The sequence below is a fragment of the Lepisosteus oculatus genome, chromosome 3, assembly GCF_040954835.1.
Source record: "Lepisosteus oculatus isolate fLepOcu1 chromosome 3, fLepOcu1.hap2, whole genome shotgun sequence".
In the NCBI taxonomy this organism is placed as follows: Eukaryota; Metazoa; Chordata; class Actinopteri; order Semionotiformes; family Lepisosteidae; genus Lepisosteus; species Lepisosteus oculatus.
Window position 1 is genome coordinate 9,704,403 of NC_090698.1, and position 16,834 is coordinate 9,721,236.

A 16,834-nucleotide genomic window follows, 5' to 3' on the forward strand; every position below is an offset into this window, starting at 1 on the left:
TCCAGCTCAGGGCTGCGGGGCAGCCGGAGTCAATCCCAGCAAGCAACGGGCACAAGGCAGGATACATCCTGGATGGAACGCCAGTCCATTGCAGGGCACACACACAGTCACACCAGGGGCAGTTTTCCCAGAAACCAATTAACCCGCCAGCATGTCGTTGGACTCTGGAAGGAAACCGAAGCACCCAGGGGAAAGCATTGTTATCGCAGAGAGAACATACAAACTCCACACAGATAGTACCTCAGGTCTGGAACTGAACTCAGGGCCCTAGTACAGTTTGTGCACAAATCAAGCAGAATGTGGTTGTGCGCTTGCATTTGGAATCCTGGATTTGTGTGTGTGAGTGCACGTGTGTGTGGAGAGCATACAGACAAACCGGAGAAAATCTGAGCATCGCTTCTAGACACAAGCTTTTATAGCCTCGAGAAACAGAATAATAACTATATTTTTGTCTTAAGTGCATCTGTGACTCTGCAAGCAATGAAGCATGTTCTCCTTAAAAAGAAAAAAGATGAAAAGGCTACGCTTTTAATGGAACTTGTCAATAGAGGACATTTCTTCTTTTTTAAGATTAATGGCACAGTGCAATTCTGTTATTTTTCCACATGCACATTTTATTTCTCAATAATTTATTTCCGAAGATTAAAAACGAGCTCCTCCAGCACTGGGCTCGCTGGGTCTCTCTGTCCTCCGGTTCCCCATGCCGGAGGTCACGGCCGTGGAAGGGACTCTGTATCCCGGGAAGTTTTGCTCACCGGGGGGCTTGTCCGGCACCTCCCGTGTGTGATCGCTGGGCTGCGGAAGGTCTTCGCTCTGTACCGCAGGCCTCAGCACCGCAGTGAGCGACGTCAACGGAATTCGATACACCTTGCCAGAAAAATCCACAAAATCCGACAGCCGGAACACCCAGTCACTCACTGTATGTCAGCAGAATTGAACAAAAGGCAGAAGGGGAAAAAAGGGAATTCTTTGTGTTCCTGCCATGTTCTTGTGCTCATTTTCCAAAATACATACAAATTACCCACAGAACACAAAGCTGTATCTGTGTCTTATTCTGAAAACTACACCCTATACCCCAGTATACCCCAATACTCTGTAACTTTATACCCCAGTATACCCCAGTGCTCTGATACCCTACTCCCCAGTACTCTGACACTCTGTATCCCAGTATATCCCAATACTCTGACACATTATGCCCCAGTGCTCTGACACCCTATTCCCCAATATACCCCAGTACGCTGATGCCTTAAACCCCAGTGTTCTGTGACATGATATACCCCATACAGTATTTTCCCTGATATCCCATACCCCATTAATCCCATACCCTAAACCCCAGTCTGTACCCCTAAATCCCCTTCTCCCAATACCGTGTACCCCGTTTCCCCATATCCTCATTATTCTGTCAAGTCGTACCTGTCCCCTCTACCTATTGTACAGTACATCCCTTCACCTTACTCCCTTCACACCTCAGATGTGATGTGAAACCCAGCTGCAGTGAGGAAGCAAACATTTCAATAACTTTCTCCTGCGCCATTGTTCTGTAAGAAGTCCAAGCCAGCGTCAAATACTTGTCCTGCCCCAGGAGCCAAGGAGCCCAGGAGCCCAGGAGCTCAAGAGCCCAAGAGCCCAGGAGCCCAGGAGCCCAGGAGCCCAGGAGCCATGGAGCCATGGAGCCCAGGAGCCCAGATGTGAGCAGCACAGGGGCCCAAGAGCCCAAGATCCCAAGAGCCCAGGAGCCCAGAAACCCAGGAGCCCAGGAGCCCAGCTGCTAGCAGCCCAGGGGCCCAAGAGCCCAGGAGCCCAGGAGCCGCTCTCCCCCATCCCCCTTCTACAGCTCGTCATGCAGGGCCGAGCCCTGCGCGTTGTCCAGCGCGCCCATCAGCAGCAGCGCCCCCGTCTGGTTGTCCCGCACCAGCAGCACGAATGGATGGTCGGCGTAGAAGAGACGCGTGTTCTGCAGCTCCTCCTCCTGCTGCACGGGCGCCCCCTCGGGCCCCAGCTCCAGCGCCGCGGCGTGCAGGACCGCGGCCAGACGCAGGCCCTTCTGGCCCGTCACCCCGGCGAAGTCCGCCCGCGCTCCGTCCCAGGCGTCCGCCATGCCCAGCGCCGCCAGCTGCTTCTACAGGAGACAGAGCAGCGTGGGGCCGGGTTAGGATACGGGCAACAGAGGCCGGTCTTAACAAGCGTTCATTACCCAGACAAAACTCTCCCCAGCCCCATCAGCCCCTCAGGTGTCGCGGCCAGCTGCTTCCCAGCTCCTCCTGCATGTGTGTTACATGGCAAGGAGGAAATCGCTGGTCTGAACCACACAAGTGAGCAGTTTGTGGCCAACAGGACGCGTGAAGCTTTGCTGTTCGGTGCGAAACCGTTGTCAGAACTGCCCGCAGCTGTCCAACTGAGTCCTGATCACGGGCAGTGACACCAAGCAGGCACCTGGCCCGACCCCAGCCCTTCGTGTTGGTCAAGGCGCTTGGTGTGAGCGCTGTGCGCACACAGGCTCCTGTGCCAGGGTGCTGAAGAGGCACAGTCTCAGGCCTGTTGGAAGAGGACGTGTGCAGCCAATAACTGTGCATGGGACCCCAGCTAGCTGCAGTACAGGGGCCCCTGTGGCTCCTGTGCCAGGGTAGGCCCAGCGTGGCAGACGGGCACGGCCCAGCTCCGCGGCTCCTGACAGCTCTTTATCGTGCCCTGCAGCCGCTGTGCGCCAGGGCGCGTTATTAACTGCTCGCCCGCCTGCCCAGCTGACAGCTCGGCCTTTGTCACACGTCCCGGCTAATGGATTTCCAGTGTCCTCATCCATTATTCTCTCCTTGTCTCTTTCTCGGTACTCCTCTTTCTCTCTCCTGGGTCCCACCCTCTCTTTCCTCTCCTTCAGTCTCTCCTTCCTCTCTGTCTCCTCTCTCTCACCCTCTCTCCTTCCTCTGTCTCCTCTCTCTCTCAACCTCTCTCCTTCCTGTCTCCTCTTTCTTGCCCTCTCTCCTTTGTCTCCTCTCCTTCACCCTCTCTCCTTCCTCTCTGTCTCCTCTCTCCTTCCTCTCTGTCTCCTCTCTTTCTCACCCTCTCTCCTTCCTGTCTCCTCTTTCTTGCCCTCTCTCCTTTGTCTCCTCTCCTTCACCCTCTCTCCTTCCTCTCTGTCTCCTCTCTCCTTCCTCTCTGTCTCCTCTCTCTCACTCCCTCTCTCCTGTCTTTTCGCTCTCCTCCTCTCCGGGTTTTGCCCGTTTCTGTGTTATTTCCTCCCCTCTCCCCTGGCTCCTCCAGCTGCAGCCCCACACAGCTCTGGAGTCGAATGTTCCCCCAGCTCTCCTGAAGCATTCGGACTGGGTCACCCGCTCAGGAATGGACACCACAGGGACAGGGGTGTTCCGTCAGGTCGGGCTCACTGGGAGCAGCACCGAGGGAAGCAGGGATTCCGTGAGACATGGATCTCTGGGCCGAACACCAAAGGCTTCGGCAAACTTTGGAATCTTTTTTAAAAAAAGATGACAGGGATCCATCCATCCATCCACGATCTAACTGCTTCTTCCAATTCAGGGTCACAGGGGAGCCAGAGTCCATCCTAGCAAGCAAGGTGAAAGACGGGATACACCGAGGGCAAACACACGTACCCCTACAGTAGAGCCAATTTTCCCAGAAGCCAATTAACCCACCAGCATGTCTTTGGACAGTGGGAAGAAACCCACACAATCATGGGGAGAACATGCAAACTCCACACAGATAGCACCCCAGGTCCGTAATTGCTCAAAATCAAGGCCAAAGCGCTAGATGAAGTTTTTAAAAGGTCTGGCTTATAAGCTTGGGTGATTTCACGAGTGGTTTGGAAAAAGAAAGATGAAAGGAGTAGGTAAATAGAAACAGGAGAGCCATCCCACCCGTCGGGCTTGGTTTGTTGAGTTTCTGTGATGGATCCCAGAAGAAATACCAGCTAAACACATCTCCGGCGGTCCATCCATAATTCATCGGGCCTGTCTCCCTGCAACTCTCCATAAACAGGCTTAAACACAGGGAGAAAACACAGGGATTAGAGGCCATGAAAGTTTCAGGAGGCCCCAGTAAAATATTAACGGGACTAAGAAGCAGGACAAACAGCTGTGGTTTCCAGGCCTCCTCTGGGTCAGAAAAGAACACACTGTAGGTATGCGCCAGTGGATTCGGTGTAACAGACGCTGTTAACCTTTCTTCACAACGTCTCCCGTGCCTCTACAGCCTGCGGGACGTCCCGTCCCACGTGGGTCCACAGTCTCAACCCCCACGGGCTGAGCCCAGACAGTACACCTACAGCACACTGTTCTACGTGCTCCCCAGATGTTTCAAGCTCTGACCCTGTTGAACCGCAAGTCAAAGGAATCAAGACACCCGGGCACACGAACCAGGCTTCACAGGTCCCTTTGCTTCCCCGGCGTGTGAGTGAACAGCCTAGTTTCAGGCACACGAGGGGCTCCAGAAGGAAGAGAAAACCAGGCCAGGTGTGTGCTGACTGGCCCCCTTTTCAGCTGTCCTGAGCACGAGTTCAAGAAGGAAGCAGATTTGACATCAAGATGTTTCCATGCGCGTTGAAAATCACTTAAGCTCTAAAAACGTCGATGGTGTCAATTATGGGGGGTAACAGAGTAGACTTCTATTGAGCAGCAGCTTTTACCTCTGGGTTTTACAGAGTTGTCAGTCTCCGCTAGACTCCCCCTGCACTGCAGTGTAATCTGCTCCAGATTGGGTATTGTCAGTCTGATTCACAACACATTGCAGGCTGATCCACTCCAGATTTTACTGTGTTGTCAGTCTGATTGCCTTCACACCGCAGTCTGATCCACTCCAGGTTTTAGTGTTGCCAGCCCAATGTCTGATGCACTGCTGTCTGATCCACTCCATGTTTAACAGTGTTGTCTGTCACACTCCTGATGCACTGCAGTCTGATCCACCCCAGGTTTTAGTGTTGTCAGCCCAACGTCTGCTGCACTGCTGTCTGATCCACTCCAGGTTTTACCAGCTGTGAGTGACTCTGGCACAGAACAAACTGCAGGTGCTGGATCCCTCAAGCTTATCTACTTTTGACAGACGTGGAGCTTCAACAATATTAAACATACGGCTTCATTAGTATCAATCATAGAGGAGCCCACAGCTGGGCTGAAAACTGATGAGACTGCAAGGCAGCGAGAGATTTACTGAAGAGTAAATGTGATGCGTTTTAAAAATCTTAGTTATTCCTGTGACTTTATAATACATTTAGATAATAATGCCTGCTGAATTAGTCGCAGCAGGGTTCTATTATAAAGTGGTTAGAGTGGGGCTAACGAACAGTACATTTTACAGTAAAAAGTAATGAGAAGAAAGACAACATTACAAATGTGGAGCCTCTTCAGGTGTGTGGAGGAGGGAGGGGGGGCTTGTTAGTTAGTTGCTAATTAATCTGAGAATGTCATCCAGCCAGAGTCTTCAACAACACGATTGGAGTGACCTGTTCCAGACCCCCACCGCCCTTAGTGTAAAGACATCCCTCCTGTTCTCGGATTTACACGGCCCTCCGCTTGCATCCACTCGTTCCCTCGGGTGCCCTCTGGTCAGCATGTCTCGTGTCTGTGCCCTGGGCAGACCCTCTCGGTGACCTGGCTGACCCGGAGCGCTGGCTGTTCAACCCCATAAGGGCCCCAGACTCGGGGCGCTGGGAACCCCACTGGCGTAGACCGGGATTGCACGGCAAATTCTTTTCCCTTTCAGTTGTATCTTTCCCGGATTTTGAAGATCTGGAGGAGCTGCCCTTTACAAAGTCTCAGTTATTTTTAGACAGCGCCCCCCTCCCCGACACGCACACCGCTGTACCCTCGGCGCTAAATGTCACTCTCATGTAGGTCAGCCGGCACAGCGTGCATCTACTCGTTAGAAAGTGGCGTATTAAAAAGGTGAACGGGAATATGAAAAACGCTCCGAACCCCTCTCTGTGTTTTTTGTACAAAGCCCAGCTTCTGTCTGGCAGGGAGTCTTGTCAGGCTGCTTTCTGAAGATGCAGGAAATAATAGCGGGGGGTGGGAGGGTCACACGCCCAGCGGGGGCATGGCTTTGAGTTTGTTCCACTGGCTTGAGGAAACCAGGGAAATCGCCCCCTTTCTCAAAGCAGTGGGGCGCCAGGGACCCCGGCCCTCCTCCAGCTCCAGCTCCGCCCGGGTGGTTCGCAAGTTCCCGCCCCTGGCAGCACCGCTCAGGCAGCAGAGGAGGGAGACACCCAGCCAGCCACCAGGGCGGCGCTGTTGCTATGCACGCCAATGGTACCCCCTGGTGTGTCCCTGCTCCACACCACCACCTGCACCGTCGCCTCGCCTGGTGGAATCCCGGTCACTGTGGGTTACCAGCAGAGCCCGGTCCAGAACCAGGGCTGCTGTAGAGGAGCTGGCTCACTCAGCGGGGCGTGGGGTCAGTCCTGTCAGAGAATCTGCCAGTGACTCTAGGTCCAGTCTGGGAGCCCGTCAGTGGCGCTAGGCCCAGTCCAGTCAGGGAATCTGCCAGTGGCTGTAGGTCCAGCCCGGTCAGGAGCCTGTCAGTGGCTCTAGGTCCAGCCCGGTCAGGAGCCTGTCAGTGGCTCTAGGTCTAGTCCGGTCAGGAGCCCGTCAGTGGTGATAGGTCCAGTCCAGTCTGGAGCCTGTCAGTGGCTCTAGGTCCAGTCAGGAGCCCGTCAGTGACTCTAGGACCAGCCCGGTCAGAAGCCCGTCAGTGGTTGGAGGTCCAGCCCGGTCAGGGGCCCGTCAGTACCTGCAGGTCGAGGGAGCTCCGCAGCGTGGCTCGGGGGAGGGAGACGCCGATACTGCGGTTGGCCAGGCGCCCGAGCCAGACGGTCAGCTGCTCCTGGGTCAGCAGGCCCTCCAGTCGGCTCAGTGGCTCCACATGCAGGGGGAGCAGCAGGACCATGCTAGCCGACCCGCCTGCCAGGGGCATCTCCAGAATCTGGACCATCTTCTCCAGGTCCTCATAGTGACGGTAAATTCCTGAGGAGTATGGAGCAGAGGTCAGACACACACCCAGAGACCACATCAGGGACACACACTCACCCACCCAGAGAGCAAATCAGCGCCAGACACATACCCACACACACACCTAGAGACCACATCAGGGCCAGACACACACCCAGAGACCACATCAGGGCCATACACACACACTACAACCCAGCCAGCATCAGGGCCAGACACACACTACCCCCCCCAGCCCACATCAGGGCCAGACACACACACACACCCAGCCCACATCAGGGCAACCCCCCCCCAGTTTTAGCATTCCCCCAGTTTGTATTCTACTTTACCCTGTCTCTCCTTACCTCTCTCTCCTCTCTCCGTGTGTGTGTGCTGCTCACACCCCCACGCCTCACCATGCTCTGCTGTAGCAGTAATAGAACCGTGCTTAAAAGCGCTCCACCTACCTGCTCTGTGCATCATGGCCACTTTGGTGTACTTGCTGCCCAGGAAGCGCCTGAAGTCGATCCCCTCCACGTCAAACTCCCTGTCCCACAGCCCTGCAGCAGGAAGAGCAGCGAACATGATGAAGGCTACACAGAAAAGGTCACAAACGACTTGCTCTTCGCTGAGTACACCATGCTCATTTGGACGGCTAAGTGAAATTTTGCTTTCTGGAGGCAACTATTAAAGCAGGGAACTGGCTGTAAAAGCACTGCTGAGCAGTTTGTTGCTCCACGCACCCACCACCCTTAGTGTAAAGACATGCTTCCTGCTCAGTTGTAAATGCACTTCCCTTGGTTTTACGATATCCGGGTATCGCTTGCCTACACCTATTCCTTCTCTTTTATATCGGTTGTCTTTTTAAGGAGCAGTGCTGGGAGGCAAAGAAATCCAGGTTTCACATTTCAGTTTCCATAATCAACAAGAGGAAACCAACAAACAGGAAATACAAACAGATCAAAGGCAACAAAACACACTCCCAACAGCAAGTCTCAGCAACACGCCACATAGGAATTCCAGCATGCAGGACTGGAATTCAGACATGATGAATTAGTGTGCATGCCTTTGCAAGTTAGTCAACACTTTCTACCAATACAAGTGGAAAATGCCAGCTCACACACAATCCGACACTGTACTGCGTACATGGGCTAATTTGCACGCACACAATCCGACACTGTACTGTGTATATCGGGTACTTCGCACACACGCAATCCGACACAGTACTGTATATATCAGGTAATTTGCACACACGTAATCCGATGCTGTACTGTGTACGTCGGGTACTTTGCACACACGTAATCCGACACTGTTCTGTGCATGTGAGCTAATTTGCGCACACACAATCCGAGTCTGATGCTGTACTGTGTATATCAGGTAATTTGCACATACGCAATCCTAAAATATACTGTGTATGTCAGGTTATTTGCACACGCAATCCAACACTGTCCTTAGCAATTAGGGTAATTTGCACACACACAGTCCGACGCTGTACTGTGCCTGTGGGGTAATTTGCACACACACAGTCCGACTCTGTACTGTGCCTGTGGGGTAATTTGCACACACACAGTCCGACCCTGTACTGTGCCTGTGGGGTAATTACCATACCTTTGAAGTGCAGGGCATTCACAAGCAGGGCCCCCGGCGACGCAGGCATCTCCTTGGCGACCTCCAGCACTGCCCCCTGTGTGGCCCTCTCCGCCCAGGCGTTGAGGGCCCGCAGGCTGCCCTGTTTGTCGCCGGGGCTCAGCGTGGCGTGCTGCAGGCGGAGGCGCGTCTCCGCTTCCTTCAGGAACGCCTGGCGCGGGCTCTGGCCCTTGGCGGTGAAGAGGGCGCCGGCGGCGTGCAGGGCGTAGCTGGCGTTGTGCCGGGCGTGCAGCTCGTCCAGGAGCCCCGCCAGCGCCCCCGCCAGGGCGTCGGGGGTCATCGCGCCCGCACCGAGAAGGCCGCGGATCTGCTGCGCCGTGGCCCCCCCGGCCCCCTGGGACAGCGCCCCCAGGGAGGCGGCCAGCAGCAGTGGGGAGAGCAGTGGGTTCTCTGGCGGCTGCGTGCCGTTCCGCAGCGCGCGGTACAGGCGCAGCCCCAGGGCCCAGCTGCCCTCCGCCAGCGTGGCCGCGTGGTCGCCGGGGGGCTTGCAGTGAGCGCTCAGCAGCACCCCCCACAGGACGGTGGCGGGAAGCAGCAGCATGGCTCAGGAGCTCGGCTCAGGCGAGGTCGGCAGGAGAGGCTGCAGAAGTAAGAAAATGGTGAAAAGTCCAGGGTGTTACTTCCTCACTGTGGTGTCTCACACTCTTCCTCGGGTGCTCCCACTGTTTAAGTCTCTCATAAAAGTATTATCATAAGTAGCAATGTCTGTTAAAAAAGACTTCTTTAACCAGATGAAAAGTGTTGGCGTCGAAAAATTGGAACTGTAAGAGACTCGATGGAAACCCACTGAACGTAACGGTACGCGCTGTGCTGTTCGTTGACAGGAGTTTTAAGAAAATCACCACAATCTTCTGAGCTCCGTATCTTCAGAGGCGTACTCCTCGAGCAACAGTTTTCAAGATTTAATTTATGAAAGCGCACTTCAGAGGGAATAGAAGCGATCAACTTTTTTTTTCCCCTTTTAAAATCTCGGCGCCACAATCGACGTACGAAAACACAAGTTTTCCAGCTTCACGGAGGAATTAAAAGCTGGCCACGGATCTCCCCCCCGAAAAACTGTAAACGGCAACAGAAAGCACGGAAACTTTCAAGAGTTTTACCGGGAATAAACGGATTTCTCTCGACGGTCTGGGACACCGGTCCGCCTCGGGGCTGCTCGAGCCTTTTGACGTGGCGCAGGAAGTAATTCCGCTAATTTCTTGAAATATCCGGCACCCGAAGGAAAAAAAAAAAGTTCTCCTGAGTCCAGCCGAGGAAATCGCCGCCTACCCCTCTCCCTCCCAAACGTGGAGAAAACTCTTCTGGAAGTTTCTGCGTCTCAGTGCCTAACGGGCCGGTCCCCACACAGCAGTGTATTAGCATCGTCTCGGCCGGTGTCACCAGACGCGGTGCCGCGCCACAACAATTCGGAAGTCCGTTATCGTGGTCTGTTAAACGGTTAATTATAATGATGATGTTAAAATCAATAGTAAAAATTTACATTATAATAGTTATTATTATTATTATTATTATTATTATTATTATTATTATTATTATTATTAATAAAGTAAAAATGGTTCCATGTGGCGTCTCTTCTTTTTAAGCAGCTATATCACCCTGCAACTCGGTCTGTGTGGGTGCCATCACATCAGCCAGTTGGGGCTGCATACTGGTGGGGGTGGAGGGGAGTCTCCATTCTGATACAGGACCCAAGAGGAAGTAGCAATAAGCACCACAGTGGCTAACACAGTGCTCCATTTCCAGGAGAGAAAATCCCAACAACCTGTAGCTCTCTGACCCCACAGTCAGTCATTCCTGGTTTAACTAAGCCCGTTAACTCATCGGATGAAAACCTACCTGCGTTCCAAGTCTACAGACACTGAGAAAGTAAGGGAGAGCTCTAGACCCTGCTGGACTGTGGCTTTCCCGGGTCTGGGGTCACCTGGAATCATAATTCATTCACCATTTTAGATGGTTCTTGAGACACAGTTGCATCACTTTTCTAAGGTGTCATTAAAGTGCGGCTACTTTTCTCCCTAACTCTGTACTCCAAACACACTCGACTGCTCTGTGAAGCACATCATCATCTTGTCATGACTGCCGAGATGTTCTCCGTGAGAGCTAAATGCATGCGCTTCTCTTGCTGCCCAGAGGGTGGCGCCAGTGCACTGCAGGGCAGACCTTGGATGACCTAGTCTTTCTCCAGGGACTGGACGACCTCGGTGGGGCCTCTGTCCCATCGCTGAGGCTCACAAAGCTGACCTCATAGGCCCCCAGTGACCACAGGGGTCAATACTAAGTACTCTGGTGCACTGCGGATTTATGGCATGAACCCAAACTCTACAGTTGTATTGTACAGACCATACATGAGCAGTTCCTGCTTGCTAAGACTGTCAGAGCTGTAGCAGACAGTCAGACAGGTAGACAGCACTGGGTTCACCCCCTGTCTTACCAACTGTTGCTAATCAAGGTTTCCTAAACTGCCCCAATGCCCACAGTATTGCAGTGGGACTCCAACAGGCGGGACTGGGTCTAACTGTGGTCTTTAAAACTGCCCCAGTGCCCACAGTATTGCAGTAGGCTTTCCAACAGGCTGGACTGGGTCTAATCAGGGTCTCTAAAACTGCCCCAATGCCTACAGTATTGCACTGGGCTTTCCAACATACTCAGATATTCAGTTCTTTCAAACACTCTCACAGAGTGAGCTGTACAGCACACTGCAGGTCTGACACGAGCACTTGACATGACTTTATTCCCCCAGCAGGATAAAAAGCTGAACTTGGACTTGTGGTTCAAGTTAAAAGAAAAATCCTCCTTGGAATTCAGTGCTGATGTCTGCTCAATGAAATATCAGAAAACAAATAGCACAGACACACACACAGAAAACCATGTTGACAGGCTGAGAGGTTGAAGTCAAGGGCAGACACAGTAATCCCAATCTCTAACCACGGAGGAGGGTTTTAAACACACACACACAAAAATCAATGCCTTCTGTCAAAGAGCAATGACAGATAAAAGGCAGATAATTGAGTGGCGTGCACTACTGAATGGCTCTTTTGGGACAGAGGAGGAAATTTTATATGCTGCAAAAAGCACAGGCAGTGAGTTCTCAAGTGGCTCCTTATCCAGTAAAAAGCTCAGCTAATCAGAATGAACTCCCTATAGCCTGGAGATCACAAACAGGGTCCCAATTCGGGATAGGCCCGTACAGCCTAGAAATCATGGCCTGGCTCCTACTCCAGGATGAGCCCCAGCAGCCCAGAGATCCCAGCCAGGGTCCCAGTCCAGGATGAGTCCCTACAGCCCAGAGATCACAGTCAGGGTCCCAGTCCAGGATGGGCCTCTACAGCCCAGAGATCACAGTCAGAGTCCCAGTCCAGGATGGGTCCCTACAGCCCAGAGATCCAAGTCAGGGTCCCAGTCTAGGATGAGTCCCTACAGCCCAGAGATCACAGTCAGGGTCCCAGTCCAGGATGGGCCTCTACAGCCCAGAGATCACAGTCAGGGTCCCAGTCTAGGATGAGTCCCTGCTGCCAGGAGATCACAGCCAGGGTCCCAGACCATGATGAGCTCCAAGAATGTTCTTTGAATTTAAAGGGTGTTGTCTAAAATCACTGAATTTACTGAATCAAATACGATATTAAAGCAGGAAGATGTCATTTGTTTCATACAGAAGATGTTTTTAATGCTTACAACGTTTCATACAGCTGGCCCCCAGGAGTTTGGAAACGAAGCCCGACTCTCTAAGCATATTTGCCAGGGAGTGCCTGCAACTGTGCTCCTGATAAGCGTGAGTCAGACGCAAGGGGAGAATGCCGGTTTGCTTATCTGAAAAACTTTTACTGCTTTCAGTAAGGCCCAGCGCCCGGCTTGCGCCGGCTTGTCAGGGGGAGGGACAGGGGCCCTGCCCTGCCCAGATGTAGCCCCCGAGTGGGTCAAGAGGAGGGGAAGTTATTGGAAACAGTTGCGGTAGAGTGGTAACGGTTCTTTTTTATCGAGGGGAAGGAATCAGAAATTCCAGAACAGGGGCGATGAGTAATCCCTGGGGCTGGACGCTGTCCAATGACACCGCGCACATCTGTTTCTATTTGTTTCCTAATTGCTGTTGTGTGCCATCCTGTCTCCTTTGTGAAGGATTAATTCAGGTGAATTAAGGCGTCAGAGGTGCGAACACAGTCCCAGGGCTAACTGGCTCAGAGACAGATGCAGTGCTTTCTCCAGTGCTCTCTACTGTTCTAGACCCGTACTGTGCATCTGAAGCAGTAGCCTGGGTGGTGGTGCGCCACCAGGACTCTTGGCGATTAGAAAGTAGCAGCAGACCTGGCCCTTGTCCCTCCATGTGCTGCACTATGGGTAAAAGTCTGATGCAAGCAGTCTCACAAGTGTCCATGACTGATGGACGTGCATCAATTCATGCAGCCTTAAGAGTTTACAGCCAGGGGTAAAAATAAGCAACCAACAAGAGGCACAATTCTGGCCGTCCGACACTACTGAACACAAGGGAAGACATAGATGTTCACCATGTTGTGAGAAGACCACTGAGTGTCCCTGGATCTCCATGTACATCTGAATGTACAGTATAGTACTGTAGTATAGTTGAACCAATGGCACCACATATGTGAAGCTGTAATCACTGCTAGACACGGAGCACCCCAGTGTTACGGGTATCCCTAACATTTTGATAAGGGCAGTAAGTGCAGTACAGTGCAATGTTACAGTGGCAAGAGTTAGTATCAGGGGTGCCTGACATCTGGTTGGCTTCATCAGGGGGTCTCTTTAAAGGGACCAGGGAAGACGTATCACAATAGTGGGGGTGGGAGTGAGAACAGAAATATTATTTCCATGTGGGAAGCTGTTACCCCGACGACACATTCTCATTTCGGTCCCCCGTTCTGCCTCTCCCCCCTCACACACCCAACGCAGCTAATTAACGAAGGCAACGGCCATAAGAGCAGTTCCAGCAGGAGAGTGAGAAACGCAGGGAGGGAGAGCAGAGAACGACAGGCCGGGCGGTTAGGAGCGCCGAGGAGGGGGGAATGAAGGAGTGGAAAACGAGACTGACAGAAGATACGCAGGCGGACAGAGAGAGACGGATCTATGCAGCAGGGCCCTGAGGCCACTGTACAAGGTCAGAGACACGGGGCTGTCGTCCATCTGGGTTTGTCAGTGTCAGGGGAGGAGGGAGAGCGCTGGGGGTTACGGGGTCATGACCTTGTCGCTCTGAGGAGGGTGAGGGGTCCGGATGCCAGCTGGGTATCTGGCTCTGGATGGGTACCGGCAGCACAGTCACCCCCGCCCGCCCCTCCCCTCCCTGCACTGTTCTGACTGCTGCTACCCCCCAGGGGGGCGGGTGGCCAGATGGGCAGGAGTGACCGAGCCTGTCTTGTACATCACAGCTGACCGACACTCTTCGGCCTACGCGCACTGACCTCTCAGCAGCCTCTCTCCCTCTGTCCTCCCTGTGCTGGACACTGTATTGTTTTTCCGGTACTGTAGAGTGGTATACTGTGTCCTGTACTCCACCACACAGTACTGACCAGAGCTGCTGTATACTGTGTGCCACACATTGGTGTTAATAATGGCCCTGTTCTATACAGTAAATTATATTATTCCACACTGTCCTATACTGTCCACTTCTATACTTCACACAGTACTGTATTGTTCTACACTTATACTGTCCAGCTCTATACTTCAGACAGTACAGTATTGTTCTACACTGTCCTATACTGTTCACTTCTATACTTTACACATTATTGTATTATTCCACACTGTCCTATACTGTCCACTCTGCTACAACCACAGTGTACCATATTGAATAATAATAATTATGGAGACTCCCCTTCACCTCCACCAGTGTGCAGCCCCACCTGGATGATGCACCAGTACTCTCCCCACACACCAGCTCTCAGTGGGAGGAGAACAGAGTGATGAAGCCAGTTCAGATAGGGGGATTATTAGGAGGCCATGACTGGTAAAGGCCAGGGGGACATTTGACCAGGACCCCTACACCCCAATTGTTTTTGAGAAACACCCTGAGATTTTCACCCTGAGATTTTCAATGACCACGGACCTCAGTTTTCCATCTCATCTGAAGGTCGGCAGAATCCCACTACGTTGTAAATAACGGATGTTTTCTGTTCCATTTCTGGGGATTGGAAATGAATTCTGCTTTCACTGTGGGGCTGACCTTTATTGTTTTTTACGAAAACCCCCGCTGGCTCCAAAACTTCAAAGCTTAAAAAAGCTGCTCAGTAATATATATTACAAGTGAGACAGAAGAGGCTGTCTACATACATACCGATACACACCGGTGTATCTACAGTATATGTGTGTGTGTGTACGAACATGCTTCTCCACGGTTTCGTAGGTAAAGGTCACTTGTTTAAAAGAGGCCCACGACTCTCATTCATTAACTGAGCTGGTAAAGGTTACGCTCAGAGATGCGGCACTCAGAATGCTGAAGAGCTGGCCTTGTGTGATGGCTCACGTTAATGAACCATCTCGAGTCCCGCTGTAATGAACAAGGTGTGCGGGCTGGAGGGAGGGGGGCTTGACATCTGAGAGACGCTCGCTCCCTCCTTCCAGAACACCAGACCTTTCAATCCAAAGGATTCGCGATAAGTCGTTCAGCAAACGCTTGCGATCTGTCCGAGGCGCCTGAGAGCAACGAACACTTTACAGCCTAATTTCCACCCGCTGAAAGTGAACAGCCCTGCTGCAACAGGTCAGGGCACCAGAGAATCAAGACCATAAAGGAAGGGTCTAGCGCTGTGTCAGTGTGCTGGACTCCACAGGGACCGTGAGAGTCTAGAGCCCTGTGACTGGGCTGTGTCAGTGTGCTGGACTCCACAGGGACTGTGAGAGTCTAGAGCCCTGTGACTGGGCTGTGTCAGTGTGCTGGACTCCACAGGGACTGTGAGAGTCTAAAGCCCTGTGACTGGGCTGTGTCAGTGTGCTGGACTCCACAGGGACTGTGAGAGTCTAGAGCCCTGTGACTGGGCTGTGTCAGTGTACTGGACTCCACAGGGACTGTGAGAGTCTAGAGCCCTGTGACTGGGCTGTGTCAGTGTGCTGGACTCCACAGGGACTGTGAGAGTCTAGAGCCCTGTGACTGGGCTGTGTCAGTGTACTGGACTCCACAGGGACTGTAAGAGTCTAGAGCCCTGTGACTGGGCTGTGTCAGTGTGCTGGACTCCACAGGGACTGTGAGAGTCTAGAGCCCTGTGACTGGGCTGTGTCAGTGTGCTGGAGTTCACAGGGACTGTGTGTCGAGAGCATCCGAGATTAAAACCTCAAGTGCTTGCCCAGCCTCTCTCCCTGGCTACAGTGTCTGTGAGCAAGCTGCCAGCTGGGCACCTGTCCTGGCTCCTGAAGGACTGGCGATTCTCATGGAGCAGCGACGGACCCACAGGGAAAATGTAATATTCTATCACCCTTGCATCGGCGCCCGAAAGAGCAAATATTGACGTCTGCCTCTCTGTTTCTCTTCCGCGGTGTAACTCCCTGACACACCCGCGGCCTTTGTTAGCGCTGGGACGAGCGCGGAGAGGCATGTGTGCGCCCAGCAGACAGAGCCGAGTGAAATGAAATCTCTCCGCGCCTCTCTTTCTCTCCGCGCCCTCTGCCTGCTAGCGGGAGGGCTGTGGGAAGAGGCAGCCCTTTCCAGCAAACGCAAATAACTGGGAAATAAAGAAGACAAGTCGAAAAAAGAAAGAGGCTGCAGGGAAAAGGTCACCGGCTTCTTTTCTGTATTTGTTCTTCAGGGTGGCGAGCTGGAGGGGGGCTGTAACTGTATCCAGTGATCATGGCGGAGGATAATTCTTCTGGAATTATCAAGATGTTTTCAGAGGCTTTAACCTCTTACACTACTCTGTTCCACACTATGCTGTAGCTGAGCTGTGGTACTGTCTAGTGTCTTGTGTCACACTAAACTCTACTGGACCACACTATGCTTGTCACGCCCGACATCCCTCCCTAGAGGGCGCTCCACTGCTCTCATTATTTACGTGTCATTTAGCTCTCCAGGTGTACCCTTTTAGTGTTATTATTTAAAGACCAGCTCCTCCAGTCCTCGGGGCTCATCATTAGGGAAAGATGTCGCGAGGCCCGCCTAGCACCAGGAAACCCTACGTCCGTCTCCTGAGGGCATAGGCCTCATCCCCGACACCTCCTGCTTCCTGAGCCCGGGGTCTGGAGGATCTCGCCCCGTCACCCTTGGACCTCCATGTTTCGTTTGTCCGTGTGCTCCCCCCTCCCGGGGATTTGAACTTTGTCGCGTT

At 52.9% G+C, this 16,834-nt stretch overlaps 1 protein-coding gene across 2 annotated transcripts; it reads right to left on the bottom strand.

Moving 5' to 3' along the window:
* Positions 1 to 507: 507 nt before the first annotated feature.
* serpinh2 (serine (or cysteine) peptidase inhibitor, clade H, member 2) lies at positions 508 to 10,014 on the bottom strand. Of its 2 annotated transcripts, XM_069186688.1 has the most exons (5): positions 9,677 to 10,014; positions 8,538 to 9,156; positions 7,397 to 7,489; positions 6,736 to 6,968; positions 508 to 2,119 (listed from the first exon to the last, which is right to left on the bottom strand). In XM_069186688.1, exons 2-5 carry the CDS (start codon positions 9,115 to 9,117, stop codon positions 1,829 to 1,831), a joined length of 1,197 nt encoding a protein of 398 aa, XP_069042789.1. In that variant the 5' UTR covers positions 9,118 to 9,156; positions 9,677 to 10,014; the 3' UTR covers positions 508 to 1,828. The 2 variants fall into 2 exon arrangements, with proteins under 2 accessions (XP_069042789.1, XP_069042788.1); XM_069186687.1 differs by having other exon boundaries at positions 8,538 to 10,014.
* Between the last annotated feature and the right edge of the window lie 6,820 nt (positions 10,015 to 16,834).

Coding starts and splice junctions, on each gene's coding strand:
- serpinh2 (XM_069186688.1), bottom strand. CDS start 9,117: ATGCTGCTGCTTCCCGCCACCGTCCTGTGGGGGGTGCTGCTGAGCGCT. Junction 7,490..8,537: donor GAATGCCCTGCACTTCAAAG/GTATGGTAATTA, acceptor TTCCTGCTGCAG/GGCTGTGGGACAGGGAGTTT. Junction 6,969..7,396: donor GGCCATGATGCACAGAGCAG/GTAGGTGGAGCG, acceptor CATACTCCTCAG/GAATTTACCGTCACTATGAG.